The sequence below is a fragment of the Coregonus clupeaformis genome, chromosome 4 (genome assembly GCF_020615455.1).
Source record: "Coregonus clupeaformis isolate EN_2021a chromosome 4, ASM2061545v1, whole genome shotgun sequence".
Classification (NCBI taxonomy): domain Eukaryota; kingdom Metazoa; phylum Chordata; class Actinopteri; order Salmoniformes; family Salmonidae; genus Coregonus; species Coregonus clupeaformis.
In genome coordinates, this window is record NC_059195.1 from 18,858,636 (window position 1) to 18,875,022 (window position 16,387).

At 43.9% G+C, this 16,387-nt stretch overlaps 1 protein-coding gene across 6 annotated transcripts in view; it reads right to left on the minus strand.

Moving 5' to 3' along the window:
* tanc1b (tetratricopeptide repeat, ankyrin repeat and coiled-coil containing 1b) overlaps positions 1-16,387 on the minus strand; it is a 194,654-nt gene that overhangs the window by 43,265 nt on the left and 135,002 nt on the right. For 5 of the 6 annotated variants that reach the window (XR_006657757.1, XM_045210453.1, XM_045210455.1 and 2 more), the window contains exons 8-10: positions 6,817-6,939; positions 4,432-4,716; positions 3,057-3,214 (exon numbers count right to left, since the gene is read on the minus strand). Coding sequence is in view for 5 of the 6 variants with exons in the window: in XM_045210453.1 (XP_045066388.1) it covers positions 3,057-3,214; positions 4,432-4,716; positions 6,817-6,939 (566 nt within the window). In the remaining variant the exon portion in view is untranslated. Of the gene's footprint in view, positions 1-3,056; positions 3,215-4,431; positions 4,717-6,816; positions 6,940-9,195; positions 9,300-16,387 lie in introns of those variants that run through there. The other variant, XM_045210456.1, reaches the window with a different exon arrangement.

Below are 16,387 nucleotides of genomic sequence, written 5' to 3' on the forward strand. Positions count from 1 at the left end.
CTTTTTATTTAGCCGTGATGACTGAAGATGCAGCGTAGCGCGGCAGTAACTACACAACAGGTAGAGAACCCCTTTGAGAGTTAGCATTGAAAGCAGTTTAGTGCATAACTTGCATGAGGGATTCACAGAGTTGAAATATGTTCAGATGTGCTTCAGTGGCGCGTGGCTCGTAGAGGCTGCCTGGCACATTTACTCCCTATGGCGGTGACTTGCTGTTGTCATCTCACGCTATACTATCCCATGTTAGTGCAGCACTGATCCGATCCATCCAGGGCAGAAGTGGAAGGTCATTATGATGTTGAGGGGTGTTTAAAACACGTGTTGTTGAAATAACTTCACAGTCATGACATGGAGAAAGAAAGCAGGCCCCTCTAAAGCTATTTTCCATAAGACTTCTGAACCCTTCATATGATGTAACAGCACAAGGGACAAGGGTGAATGAAATGCCTTGGAATGTTTTAGTCATGCTTGCTTTCAATAATGTTTCAACTCGAACTGGCTAGCTACTGTCCTTGTTTGTTGTGATTGAATGGCAAAGACACACCCAAGAAACACCCACATCAAACCACAGCCCCAAGACAACTCTCGTTTCCCTTCAGTCATGGCCGCTAGCATTTCTTAATGAGCATTGATGAAAAACAAGGCCAAATTAGGAAGTGCAGTCGCCCTTTAAGTATTTCTAAAAGTCCTACAGTAATGTTTGCAATGGCATGCTAAGATGCAAGATGGATAGTGGCGCAGCTTATTTCTCATATAATATAATAATAATAATATGCCATTTAGCAGACACTTTTATCCAAAGCGACTTACAATCATGTGTGCATACATCTTTACGCATGGGTGGTCACGGGGATCGAACCCACTACCCTGGCATTACAAGTGCCATGCTCTACCAATTGAGCTACAGAAACAACACAGGGAATAAATATGAGGCTATAAAATAATATGCAAAATGACAGATGGATATTTAAAAAGCTGTGGGATGGGGAACTCTGTGTGAAATGGAACAATTAGGTGGTGAATATATAAGCTGTAATCACGCTTTAAACTCAGCAGGGTATCTCAGAGGCAATTTATACCTGAGCATATCCACTTTGTTAGAATACTATGTGTAAATACTATGTGTGGTCCTCTGTAGCTCAGCTGGTAGAGCACGGCGCTTGTAACGCCAAGGTAGTGGGTTTGATCCCCGGGACCACCCATACACAAAAAAATGTATGCACGCATGACTGTAAGTCGCTTTGGATAAAAGCGTCTGCTAAATGGCATATTATTTATTATTATTAAATGGATGGTGACACTGTTAATATTTTAACCGTAAAGGACAGGCTACTTACTGAACTACACACAAATAACAACAAGTTGCCAAGCCATAATATACATACATTATGCTGGAATAAGTAAACCCATAAATAAGACATTCCGCATTGACACTCCCATCAGATTGTAGGAAGCTGCTATCTTCATGTTGTGAACTGTGAGCCACAGCCTTCCGATTTAGGATTTTTTAATTTTTTAAAAATGTTTGTTAATTTCACCTTTATTTAACCAGGTAAGCCAGTTGAGAACAAGTTCTCATTTACAACTGCGACCTGGCCAAGATAAAGCAAAGCAGTGCGATAAAAACAACAACACAGAGTTACATATGGGGTAAAAAAAACATAAAGTCAAAAAATACAACAGAAAATATATATACAGTGTGTGCAAATGTAGCAAGTTATGGAGGTAAGGCAATAAATAGGCTATAGTGCAAAAAATTACAATTAGTATTAACACTGGAATGCTAGATGTGCAAGAGATGATGTGCAAATAGAGATACTGGGGTGCAAAAGAGCAAAATAAATAACAATATAGGGATGAGGTAGTTGGGTGGGCTGATTTCAGATGGGATGTGTACATGTGCAGTGATCGGTAAGGTGCTCTGACAACTGATGCTTAAAGTGTACCCAACCTGAGGTCTTTCTGACCACACTGCTAACATGTTTCCCTGGCAACACTGAGATTGTGTCCCAAATGGCACCCTATTCCCTTTATAGTGCACCCTATTCCCTTTATAGGGCTATGGTCAAAAGTAGTGTACTATATTGGGAATAGGGTGCCATTTGGGACGTTGCCAGAGACGAGTCCTAGTGGAGTCTGGCCTGACACATAATTTGCCTCTCTCTGTGAATGACAGAAGAGTACCCAGGCAATTACAACATGTTAAGGACACACAATGAGCTTCTCACTCTCTCCCTCTCCATTGTATTGGAACCGCCAAGCTGACAATTGGGACTGAGCGACTTCATGTTGGATATAATGTCCATTTGATGAGGGAGAGTTAAGAGGAATGGTTATTTAACTAAGCCCAGTGCTAGCTGCAAATCAAACAGGACCATGATGTGAGAATTTATTTAACAGGGACTCCGTGATTGTCTTTAATAAACATCCAGGATCCTCAGGGACATTTTTATTATTCACTAGCTTCATATAAAAATAAATGAATGTAAGCAAACATAAATCAACTGAGTGCCGCATGCAGCATTATGTTTTTGGATAAAACCCTCATAAATACTAATGGAAACAGCCTGGATATGAAAGGACGCGAGTCAGAGAGACCCCAACAGCCTCCCTCCCTAAACCTCAGGTGGTGGATGGAGGGATGAAATGAAGGACAGGGGAAGTAGACTGAGAGAGAAGGGAATACTTCATTAGTGAAAGTGAATGGAAGCTCTTGGGATCGTGGACACACATCAAATTCTTGCTATTCTGAGCACAAAGATACACTTCATAGTAACAAAATGTCTTCATTGAACCTGACCGGTGAAATGAGACAATGCTCAAAAGCTGTCATGTTTAATAAACACATTTCCATGCAAACATTAGACCAACTTAAAAATAAGTTCCCTTCTAATCTCAAAGGGTATGTCCCAAATGGCACCTTATTCCCTACATAGCGCTACTTTTCACCAGAACTCTCGCTGTGATTTGGGACACTGGCACAAGTCACAACAACAACATTCCCAATTGTTGGGTTGGGCTATGAGCTGTGATCTGGCCAGGTGAACTTCCAGTACCTTGGTGGCCAGCCGTTTGACGGCCTCCTCCTTGCGTCTCTGGATCTCTGGGGTGCCGGGACAGCTGTTGTTCCTCAGGGTGTTGGTGGCGCTGGGGGGCGGGGTAGGCTGGGGGGGCTGGCTGAGGGGGAGGTCTGTGCTCTGGGTGTCCCCACCACCTGGAAGGAAGAGAGAGAGGGAATCAGGGTCTATCAACAGGAAGAATCACTGTGAAGACTCTACTGCTGGTTCAGGTGCAACCATGGCCATATCCCAAATGGCAACCTATTCCATGTATAGTGCACTACTTTTGACCAGGGGCCATAGGGCTCTCGTAAAAAGTAGTGCACAATATAGGGAATTGGGTGCTATTTGGGACACAACGCATTACTTTTCATTGTTTGACAAATCAATACATTTTTGATTCTCACAATGAGTATTTATTCTCATTCGTACAGAATAACCTTGCGAGAATGTGTGGAAGACTTACGCGTAGCATAAAGTGTTCAGAATTTCAAAACTCGTGATAGCATAGAAATGACATCAATGCAACCAAAGCTGTGCCCTTCTATGTTCAGAAACATACAGTAGTCTAAACCAACAATATTTACTTCCTGTCAGAAGAGTTCCTGAACATTTGATAGAGGAAGATCCTCTGTCACTACTGTACATGTTGATGGATTTAACTGCACATTATATCAGCACATTATAAACTAGGTGGTTCGAGCACTGAATGCTGATTGGCTGAAAGCCGTGGTATATCAGACCGTATACCATGTGTATGACAAAACATTACTTTTTACTGCTCTAATTATGTTGGTAACCAGTTTATAATAATAAGGCACCTCTGGGGTTTGTGGCATATTGCCAATATACCACGGCTAAGGGCTGTATCCAGGCACTCCGCGTTGTGTCTTGCTTAAGAACAGCCCTTAGCCGTGGTATATTGGCCATATACCACACGACCTCGGACCTTATTGCTTAATTATATGAACCCACAGTCCAATCTCCTTATAGAGCACCCAACATGATGGTTCTAACAACATGAATGATGATGTGGAGGATTAGGTCACATTTAGTCCAGGCAGCATGTGACTGTGGATGCATCCCACATGGCACCCTATTCCCTATATAGTGCACTACTTTTGACCAGAGCCCTATGGGGTGTAAATAGGGTGCCATGAGGGATGCATTCCGTGACTGGATGACGAGCCTCAAATCCTATTGTCCTTGCCAACACTACCACTGTATTCTCATGTTAGGGTCACAGGGCCTGAGTCCCAAATGGCACCCTATTCCCTATCTTAGACCAGGGCATATAGGGGTCTATTCAAAAGTTGTGCACTATATAGGGAATAGGGTGCCATTCGAGATGTAACTAGGGGTTACTTCTTACTTTTGGGCGACACGCTGGGGCTGTTGGAGGCAATCTGCCGCATGCGGCCGCCATGACAGCTGAGCGCCACCAGCCGGGAGATGACAGCTGTCTTGCCGAAGCCCACGTTGCCTACAACCACGGCGCCGCGGCTCTCTCCGGCCTCGCCTCCGCCCTTCAGCACGTCCTCCAGCTGCTGGAAGAGCCAATCGCGGCCCACGAACACTGAGTCTGTGGTGATGCTGGGCACCTCGAACAGCAGCGGCTTGAGCATGATGTCCACCGGCTTATAGGGAGCGAAGCGGGCTGGAGGAAACCAAATAAAACAGACAAACATTTACTCCCTGAGGGTTCATAAGAAAATAGTTCATATATAATGCATCGTACATTTACACAGTTGCTGAAAAGCAGCTAGGCAAAAGAGTAAAGAGACAAACATTCGCCTCAGCTCCCAGGTTTCTGGCGTTAAGACAAGCCTTGAAACTGTTTTTGTCACTGATTATAAGGGAACGTCTCCATATGAAACACTGTTTACACCTGCGCTGTTGACCATACATTTTTCATCTATTTCCTCTGAAAGCCAGCGCTCAGCCAAAATGACGCAATATGAAGCAATGTTCAACATTTCTGTGGATTGCGAAACTGACACTCACGCTCAGAATGTGGAGCCCGAGTCCTAGATAATCTGATTCAAATCAATATATTTTTCTCCTGGAATTTCCTCTGAACCGTCTTTGTGTATCTCACTCTCACACTGTTCGCTCTCACACCATTTGAGGAATATAAATATCCCTGGCTTTGACATGTCAGTTAATCAGAACCAGAAAACACTGTCTGTCTGTCTACGGCGGTTGCAGTGTGATAAGTGCTGACTGTCAGCTAGGCGATAAACACCTGCTGCATGCCAAACACTCTTCTCTGGGCTGTTGAGGGGGAGGAGAGAAGATGCCTGGGCTGCAGTCAGTGTCCACTACACAACTAGAGAAACAGAGGGGGCTATTTTTCCTCTGCAGATCTCTCTCTCTCTCTCTCTTTCTTCTTCCTCCTCTCTCTTTATCAGTCTGATCTCTCTCTCTATCATTTCTCTCTCTATCCCTCTCTCAGTCTGAGTTATGTACAGCTAGTTCCATTGACTTGGCCCATTTGTGAGTGATCTTCAACAGGGCAGCTAGCTTCAGCGTTGATTATTTCTCTACCCCACACACACACCTCGGCTGCATGAGAGAGAAACATCAGTACTAGCCGTACTACCTGACCACGGCCAGTTCCCTCTGAGAACAGAGGTTTAGTTGGAGAAGCTACTCAACTGCATTCAAACAGCCATTGGCAATCATGTAGGCGGATGGCAAAGGTTTGCAATTTATTTTCTATTTTTCCATTAGACTGCTTAAAGTGTCTGGAAAGCCAAACACATAATGTTCATAAATGTGGACTGTTGCACAACTTTCTGTCCACGGGGACATTTTACAAAACACTAACAACTCTATCCTGACAGCGGCAGAGAAAACAGAAGAGTTTTTAAAAGAGGGTTACATTTGTGAGCATTTAATGATGTAATATTACATTATTCATGGCGTGATCAAATATTAACTCTGTGGGATTTCAGTCAGCCAAGACTGGGATTTAAATCAAGATAAGATAAAAGAGTAATGTACACGGTGCTAACGGAATAGTTGCTGTTTGAATAGCTGCTCTAAGGATAGGCCTAGTTGTTGAAAGGATATTGTGGGTGTACCATTATGTTGTAGCCATTAGGAAACATATCATATGCTTTTCTGTGTTATATGGAATAGGTTTACATTTTCCCCTATGTTTATTTTATACGTTTGGTTTCCCCTATGGTCTTAGTAGATAGTTACTGTACCCTATTTCCTATATCGTGCACTACAAAGGGCCCTGGTCAAAAGTAGCGAACTATATAGGCAATATGGTGCGATTTGGGATGCAGTCTTGGTGTACAGTTCCCATGCTGTTTAACACTACAATGGATGGAGTAGTAGTTATGAAATCAAAATAAATTTTGACTTGTCACATGCGCCGAATACAACAGGTGTAGACCTTACCGTGAAATGCTTACTTACAAGCCCTTAACCAACAATGCAGTTCAAGAAATAGAGTTAAGAAAATATTTACTAAATAACTAAAGTAAAAAATGTCATACAAAGTAACACAATAAAATAACGAGGCTATATACAGGGGGTACCGGTACTGAGTCAATGTGCGGGAGTACAGGTTAGTCGAGGTAATTTGTACATGTAGGTAGGGGTAAAGTGACTATGCATAGATAATAAACAGCGAGTAGCAGCAATGTAAATAGTCCGGGTGGCCATTTGATTAATTGTTCAACAGTCTATGACTTGGGTGACTGGAGTCTTTGATCATTCTTTGGGCCTTCATGAAGCATACCTTTGGAGTCCTGTGGTGCCCTCCCACCTGTGTTATGCCAGGGCAGCCGAATGGACGTCCGCAGGGGAGTATTACGCTGTTCATCAAGATAGCTCAGGTCTTCCAGCTTGGTGGAACTGGTGGCTGCAGAGAAAGAGAGACAAAACAATGACATAATGTGTGGGACACGAAAAAGACAACAAGATTCACATATCAGCCTTCATGATTGCACATAATCAGACAAATGGCCATGAACAGTTCCCTGATCACAAGCTAAAACCAATCATGAAAAACATGTCACTGGGGAAATCCAGGGCTTGTCCTTAATACGCGGAGAGAGAAAAGAGGAGTAGGACATGTATCAGATGTGAGACACAGATCCTGGCTGACATCTCGATGGCAGGATTTCAGGCCGAGGAAAGGGAACGGGAGTTGGGCCAGAGCAGTGGACCCTGAAATTGACAGTTCCCTGGAGGTGGTGTGGTGTGGGCACTGGGCAGCCAGGTAAAGTACAGCTGACAGGAGAGAAGAGGAGAGGAGCATCCATCCCCTAGAATCCCCCATTCTCCAGCCTGATCCAACCTGACAGCTGAGGAGGATCCAGAGAGAGGAGAGGTCTGTCCCCATTGACACTCCTGTGTGCTGGAGTACAAACAGAGCTACAGTAACAACCCAAACACAACCAGTATACGTCCTAAATGGCACCATATTCCCTGTGTAGTGCACTACCTTTGACCAGGGCCCTGGTCAAAGGTAGTGCACTACATAGGGAGTTGGGACGAAGCCCTAATATGAATGTCAGGAAGGACTGCACACAGCGCCAACAGACACATTTACTAACTAAAGCCAGCCTTACTACAGGGATTACTGCCTGAATACATACAGTAGGCTACAGCAACAACATAACAGAGAGAACTCACAGAGAGCAACCAGACCCACAGAACATGCAGCCTGTAGCCACAGGAGAAGAAACAAAGTCATGAAGGAAGAATGACTACAAACAATACCTGTCATGATCAGAACTAGAAGTGATAACAAACACTAGCAGTTTGCTGTACAGAACTCATCCTCCAACTCTACCTACCATCTGAGCTGGCATCCTCGGTCTACCGACGCACATACAGAGATAGACAACGTGAAACAAGGTCTCCGGTGTTCCTGGCAACAATGAAATCGCCATGGAGACCTGGCTGTCCTCAAGCCCACGACCTGTTTAACCCCTAAAAGTCTATGCCTTGGGGGGTGGGGCCTCTACTAAACTAACATACAGAATAGTTTTAAGATGGTCATACCATGGATCATTTAGCTATTTGATTTAGAATTTTAGAACCTATAGATATCAAAACAATATGTAAAAAATACATACAAAATATAGAATTTGGCCTTTACCGCTATTGCCCATAGAAACGCTTTGAGTAACACATTAATAAATGGCAAAATAGACAAAAATAAATAATAAGGAATAAGGTTTTGAAGTGTCTGTCCTATATCTAGGAGATATAAGAAAGCGCAGGAAATATATGTATTTTTTGGCACAAAACTACTTCCATAATTCCATTAATTTTCTTAACTGTTACTGGGTTACATTGAGACGGGTCCCGTGACACTTGTGGGGGTTGTACAGCAAAACAGAGAACACCATCGTGTCCGTGAGTCTCATCTTTCCATAGAGTGGTCATATTAGTTAGTAGGCCAAACCGTTCGGACGCTACAGACAAAGTAGCTCTGCCACTTTCCACCGCAGATGCAGAAAGCCGACATAGACAGATGCGGTGGATTGAGCCGTAGCCCATCCAAAAATACAGGTATCTCTAGCTTAAACAGACAGATTTTGTTTTTATTATGTTGATTAGATTGACGCACAGGTGCAGTCTGGGATTTGAACAACAACAACAACGCATGCACCCTGCCACTTCTTGGTAAACAGCTAAATGGATGTACCAATTCAAGATTGTCCCTTTAACAGGAAAAATCTAAGCCCTTCTCTCTCACTCTCTACTCCATAAGCGTCAGCTGAGCCGGGAGGACAGACAGGACAGTGAGCGACTCTCCTCCCCAACTTACTCTGAGGAATGTTCTCCTAATTAGGGAGCCAGCTGGTGACAACAGAGCAGGCAAGGCAGCGCACATCAATAGAAACATTTATGTAAAAAAGCCCTCATTGTCAGCGTACCCAACTATCAGCCTGTTGATGTGAATTTCATTTAGGCTACGAAATTAGAATAAATGAGAGCCTAACTCTAATTCAACATGCATGGTGAGAGATCACTTCACACAATGCAGCCAAAATGTTAAACCGCTCGTTGCTCTCGAGTTCAATGCTCCCAACTGCCAACCTGTTAGTGCTGGGCAGTGGGCACCCCTGATATCACCACACCAGAAGCTGAAGTAGCTACTTACAGTAAGTCAGCGGCAGCAAAGACAGAGTGTTGGGCAGGACAGCAGCAGGTATTTAAAAACACTCCTCCTCATTCCCGGCAGGTAGCAGGCAGGCAGGCTGAGAGGCAGGCAGGCAGGGTGGAGGCCCTTTGTGGAAAAGCTCCAGAGAATTATTCTCCCTAGTGGGCTGGACGCTCATCAGCGTACCCAAGTGAATCTTCAACCCCAGCGCTCCCATCCATGTCCAGGCACACTGGCCGCATTCAACTGGTGACTGGGCTTGGCAGTCCACAGGCACCGCTCTCTCTCCTTCTCCCTCTCTCACAGCATCCACAGCATTAGCAGCGCTCCGCGCAAAATGAATGCGGGTGCTTTATGAGAGTGTCCCTCCACCCATATTGTTTTTTTGGCAAGCGGAGGAGGAAAAGAGGGTGAATAAAGCAGGGAATAAACGAAAGGCGGGAATACGGTGAGAGCTGCTCCCCTACAATGTGGAGGATTACAGTTTGCACCGGGCAGCCGGACTTGCAGAGGAATTCATCAATGATCATTCCTGTACTGCTGTCACAGAGAGAGAGAGAGAGAGAGAGAGAGAGAGAGAGAGAGAGAGAGAGAGAGAGAGAGAGAGAGAGAGAGAGAGAGAGAGAGGAAGAGGGAGAGAGAGGGGGGTGAGGTGTGGAGAGAGCGAGCGATAGAGAGAGAGAGGGAGAAAGGAAAGAGAGAGCGGAAAGCAGGAAGGGGAGAATGATGTAAGGGAGAGAGGAGTGAGAGATGGCAGGAGGGAGGGGGACAGGAGAAGAGATGGAGGGAGAGAGAGAGAGGAGTAAAGTCTGTGCGGAGATCCAGCTCTAGCAGATCAGTCATGCCCCATGCTGACATTAGTGGACTGCAGTGAGACCATCCTTCTCTCTGTCCCTTCTCTACCACTCTCTCTTCCCCCTCTCTCTACCATACTAGACCCATTTAAAATCGGTATCCCTGTATAATCTACCAAAGCCATAATAAAGATATTTTGAAGCAGACATACAGTTGAAGTCAGAGGTTTACATACACCTTAGCCAAATACATTTAAACTCAGTTTTTCACAATTCCTGACATTTAATCCTAGTAAAGATTCCCTGTCTTAGGTCAGTTAGGATCAGACAATTTATTTGAAGAATGTGAAATGTCAGAATAATAGTAGAGAGAATGATTTATTTAAGCTTTTATTTCTTTCATCACATTCCCAGTGGGTCAGAAGTTTACATACACTCAATTACTATTTGGTAGCATTGCCTTTCAATTGTTTAACTTGGGTCAAACGTTTCGGGTAGCCTTCCACAAGGTTCCCACAATAAGTTGGGTGAATTTTGTCCCATTCCTCCTGACAGAGCTGGTGTAACTGAGAGTCAGGTTTGTAGGCCTCCTTGCTCGCACACATGTTTTCAGTTCTGCCCACAAATATTCTATAGGATGGAAGTCAGGGCTTTGTGATGTCCACTCCAATACCTTGACTTTGTTGTCCTTAAGCCATTTTGCCACAACTTTGGAAGTATGCTTGGGGTCATTGTCCATTTGGAAGACCCATTTGCGACCAAGCTTTAACTTCCTGACTGATGTCTTGAGATGTTGCTTCAATATATCCACATAATTGATGTCATCTATTTTGTGAAGTGCACCAGTCCCCCCTGCAGCAAAGCACCCCCACAGCATGATGCTGCCACCCCTGTGCTTCACGGTTGGGATGGTGTTCTTCGGCTTGCGAAATACCCCCTTTTTCCTCCAAAAATAACGATGGTCATTATGGCCAAACTGTTCTATTTTTGTTTCATAAGACAGAGGCCATTTCTCCAAAAAGTACGATCTTTGTCCTCATGTGCAGTTGCAAACCGTAGTCTGGCTTTTTTATGGCGGTTTTGGAGCAGTGGCTTCTTCCTTGCTGAGCGGCCTTTCAGGTTATGTCGATATAGGACTTGTATAACTGTGGATATAGATACTTTTGTACCTGTTTCCTCCAGCATCTTCACAAGGTCCTTTGCTGTTGTTCTGGCATTGATTTGCACCAAAGTACGTTAATCTCTAAGAGACAGAACGAGTCTCCTTCCTGAGCGGTATGACGGCTGCGTGGTCCCATGGTGTTTATACTTGCATACTATTGTTTGTAAAGATGAACGTGGTACCATCTGGCGTTTGGAAATTGCTCCCAAGGTCTTGGCTGATTTCTTTTGATTTTCTCATGATGTCAAGCAAAGAGGGACTGAGTTTGAAGGTAGGCCTTGAAATACATCCACAGGTACACCTCCAATTGACTCAAATTATTTCAATTAGCCTATCAGAAGCTTCTAAAGCCATGACATCATTTTCTGGAATTTCCCAAGCTGTTTAAAGGCACAGTCAACTTCTGACCCATTGGAATTGTGATACAGTGAATTATAAGTGAAATAATCTGTCTGTAAACAATTGTTGGAAAAATTACTTTTGTCATGCACAAAGTAGATGGCCTAACCGACTTGCCAAAACTATAGTTTGTTAACAAGAAATTTGTGGAGTGGTTGAAAAACGAGTTTCAATGACTCCAACCTAAGTGTATGTAAACCTCCGACTTCAACTGTATACCGTTGTTTGTTAGCGCTAAAACCAAAGAAGGCAATTCATGAGCCAGTGTAACTTGTTTCAGAGTGGTGCTAGGGATGTTTCACAGATGCACTGAGCCATTAGATGCTCTTTGATTTTCACCTGTAACAGAGCTCCTCACAGCCGGCACCATTTCCCTCAACACAAAACAGGAAATCCTCTCTAATGTAAAAGAAGAATACTTCTGCTCTGAAGTCATCTTCCTTGTTTTCCACATATGTTTCAAGCCCCAACTATTCCCCAGGGTGCCAACAGGCTCTCTCGCTCCCTCCTTCTCTCTCTCCCTCTCATTCTCTCTCTCAATCTGCGTTAACCTATCTGTTTCTCTCCTCTTCTTATTCCAACAGCAGATCATTCCTGGTTGATGTGATAGTGTGTATGAGTATAATACCTTGAGGTCTGTGTGTCGGGAGCAGCTTTGAAGCTCCACAGATGAGACAGGATGTGTCCATTCTGATGAAAATGGGTTTCTTTTTTGTGTGTGGCCCTGCCCTTTATATCCCTCTGTTCTTTGTCTCCTGGGTTGGAGCAGGAGGGGGGCTGAGCTGAACTGCTTTGCTGCTGGGGAGCGTCACTTTGCCTGCACCCGTGCACCAGTCCTGAGTACTTGCTATTTCCTTAATGGCAACCCTATTCTCAAAAGTAGTGCACTATATAGGGAACAGGGTGCCACAGGGGTCTTTTCAAAAGTAGTGCACTATATACAGTGGCTTGCGAAAGTATTCACCCCCCTTGGCATTTTCCTATTTTGTTACCTTACAACCTGGAATTAAAATTGATTTTTTGGGGGGGGTTGTATCATTTGATTTACACAACATGCCTACCACTTTGAAGATGCTAAATATTTTTTGGTGTGAAACAAACAAGAAATAAGACAAAAAAACAGAGAACTTCAGCGTGCATAACTATTCACCCCCCCAAAGTCAATACTTTGTAGAGCCACCTTTTTCAGCAATTACAGCTGCAAGTCTCTTGGGGTATGTCTCTATAAGCTTGGCACATCTAGCCACTGGGATTTTTGCCCATTCTTCAAGGCAAAACTGCTCCAGCTCCTTCAAGTTGGATGGGTTCCACTGGTGTACAGCAATCTTTAAGTTATACCACAGATTCTCAATTGGATTGAGGTCTGGGCTTTGACTAGACCATTCCAAGACATTTAAATGTTTCCCCTTAAACCACTCGAGTGTTGCTTTAGCAGTATGCTTAGGGTCATTGTCCTGCTGGAATGTGAACCTCTGTCCCAGTTTCACATTTCTGGAAGACTGAAACAGGTTTCCCTCAAGGATTTCCCTGTATTTAGCGCCATCCATCATTCCTTCAATTCTGACCAGTTAACCAGTCTCTGCCGATGAAAAACATCCCCACAGCATGATGCTGCCACCACCATGCTTCACTGTGGGGATGGTGTTCTCGGGGTGATGAGAGGTGTTGGGTTTGCGCCAGACATAGCGTTTTCCTTGATGGCCAAAAAGCTCCATTTTAGTCTCATCTGACCAGAGTACCTTCTTCCATATGTTTGGGGAGTCTCCCACATGGCTTTTGGCGAACACCAAACGTGTTTGCTTATTCTTTCTTTAAGTAATGGCTTTTTTCTGCCCACTCTTCCGTAAAGCCCAGCTCTGTGGAGTGTACGGCATAAAGTGGTCCTATGGACAGATACTCCAATCTCAGCTGTGGAGCTCTGCAGCTCCTTCAGGGTTATCTTTGGTGTCTTTGTTACCTCTCTGATGAATGCCCTCCTTGCCTGGTCCGTGAGTTTTGGTGGGCGTCCCTCTCTTGGCAGGTTTCTTGTGGTGCCATATTCTTTCCATTTTTTAATAATGGATTTAATGGTGCTCCGTGGGATGTTCAAAGTTTCTGATATTTTTTTATAACCCAACCCTGATCTGTACTTCTCCACAACTTTGTCCCTGACCTGTTTGGAGAGCTCCTTGGTCTTCATGGTGCCGCTTGCTTGGTGGTGCCCCTTGCTTAGTGGTGTTGAAGACTCTGAGGCCTTTCAGAACAGGTGTATATATACTGAGATCATGTGACAGATCATATGACACTTAGATTGCACACAGGTGGACTTTATTTAACTAATTATGTGACTTCTGAAGGTAATTGGTTGCACCAGATCTTATTTAGGGGCTTCATAGCAAAGGGGGTGAATACGCACCACTTTTCCGTCATTAATTTTTTTGAATTGTTTGAAACAAGTTATTTTTTTCATTTCACTTCACCAATTTGGACTATTTTGTGTATGTCCATTACATGAAATCCAAATAAAAATCAATTTAAATTACAGGTTGTAATGCAACAAAATAGGAAAAACGCCAAGGGGGATGAATACTTTTGCAAGGCACTGTAGGGGGGAATAGTGACAATTGGGAGACAGCCCCATTGTTATTTAGTGGGCTCTTGTATAGGCTTAATGCCTCCAGAAGACTCCTGGCATCTCCCAGACTCCCACCTCAAATCCCTCTCTGACCCGCCACGTCAAAATGCCCTGAGCTGGAATTGAGTAAGTGCAAAATGGAATCGAAGTGTCATACACAAAGGTTTTGACGCGTAAACAGATTATGTTCGATTCCTCACTGGTTGTCGCTGGCTGGCGAGCAATCTGCTTGTTGGTTCATAATACAGACGAAAAAACAAGAATATGAAGAAAAATAAGATAATGAGGAGAATGCAATAGCTTGCATAAATATGCTTTTTTCTGTTATTTTGTTACTGAACACAAACACTTTTATTTATCACGCTAAGACATGAGAGAATATATGAGGATTACGTTGCTCCACTAGTGGGAACCGACTGTGCTTAGATCTAACCTGTTAGTGCGGCACAGGCAGCACACACTGCAGACCACATAGCAGAATGCAGAAGAGCTTTAAAGCAGACCAGAGCACAACAACTTCACTGAAGCCCTGCATTAAAGTACCTGCATCCCCCACAATGCTGGCCAAGCAATACAGGCAAACTATATGTATGGAAAGACTCAACTCAATATCAATGCTATAAGAAATAATTAACAAATCCCATTTTAAAAAATTGAGGAAATTGAGGATCAGGATCCAGACTTAGAAAAAAGTATAGATTCCACATATTCCTGATATGCAGTACAGTCTGTTCTAGCTAATTCAATTCATTCACATGGCAGAATACAATTGAACTCTGAATTGTGTGATGGATGAAATTAAAAAAGGATGCTAATAAAAGTCCACAAAGCAAAGCAATGTTGGGTCAGTCAAACTCTATCAGATGGCTCACCGGAGGCTGGTAGCATACTGTGCCTCAGGGAGGGGGTGCTTGGCTGCCTCTCCACAGGTTTGTATACATCAATGAGCACCCCTGAGTTGAATGCTAATTGGCTGCTCAAAATTGGAACCGATCGATCTCTGAAGAAGAGGTCTTTATCTTTGCTCCGGCTCTAACCTTCTTCACCCATTGGCAACTTTGTGAAAAAGGACAATTCTGCTCACGTCAACATGACCTTTCAAAGTGTTGTCTTTCAGGCTATGTTCCAAATGGCATTCTATTTCCTATATTCTGCACTGCTTTTGACCAAAGCCCATTGGGCCCTGGTGAAATGCAGTGCACCATGTTGGGAATACGGTGCACCGAGCCAAACTGAGCCAGTCAATGTCCAGACATGGTCGGAGGTGACAACATGGACACCATGTGAACCATCAACATTAGAGAAGAAGTGAGCGGAGAAGTCTTCAGGGAACAGTGAGACTCCACATACACACTCTCAATCAGCGAATGGGAAACTTGACAATAAGCATACTAAAGAATCATCTCATAAAATCCATACACGAGTAGACAAAACATAAAAGCTGATAAAACTCGTTAAGCCTGCTCTAATTTATCCCCTCATACACCAGTGGTTAAAACACATTACTTTATGATTTGAAATAATGACTCTATAACATAAGCAAACCTGCGGAACATCTGGGGACCACTGAGAGATGACATCAGTCGAAGAGATGGGACACAGCTGTGTGACCTCCAGTCACCAGTTCTGTGGGCCCCAGGAACCTTAAAGGAAAACTCCACCCAAAACCTACAGTATCTTTTGGCATTTGTTTCAATAGTCCCTTGTTGATATAAGTCCCAAAATATTTTGCATGTCAACAATCAAGTTTTCAAGATATATAACTTTCAAAATACAGAAATACAGCCGGCATGATGCATTTTGCATCATATGATGCTGCATTTTGGAATTTTCCTTTAAGGTATTTTCCAATGCAGAAGGATCCATAGTAACAAGATGTTGGAACAATGGCCGTCAATGGTGCCCACTTCTGCTCAGGGAGGCAGGGAAGCTAGGCAGCGGACCTCTGCCAGGCACAATGGACCAATCACCTAGACTCAGCAAGACACCCTAACACAAAGGAATCCCGAGTAGGGCAGCAGACTGGCACCCGGCACACGACTGTGAACCACAATGGTACAAATGCCTGCCTGGGCAATGTCAAAGCAATACACCACTCATCCTGTGCCAAGGTGGAGTGGAGTGCCACCTGGGTATATGCTGTGGCCGATACATTCCACAGCCATCTTAATGCCATTTCACTGTCTGGAGAAATCTCCACCAGCGGTTCATCAGGAGGTCTCG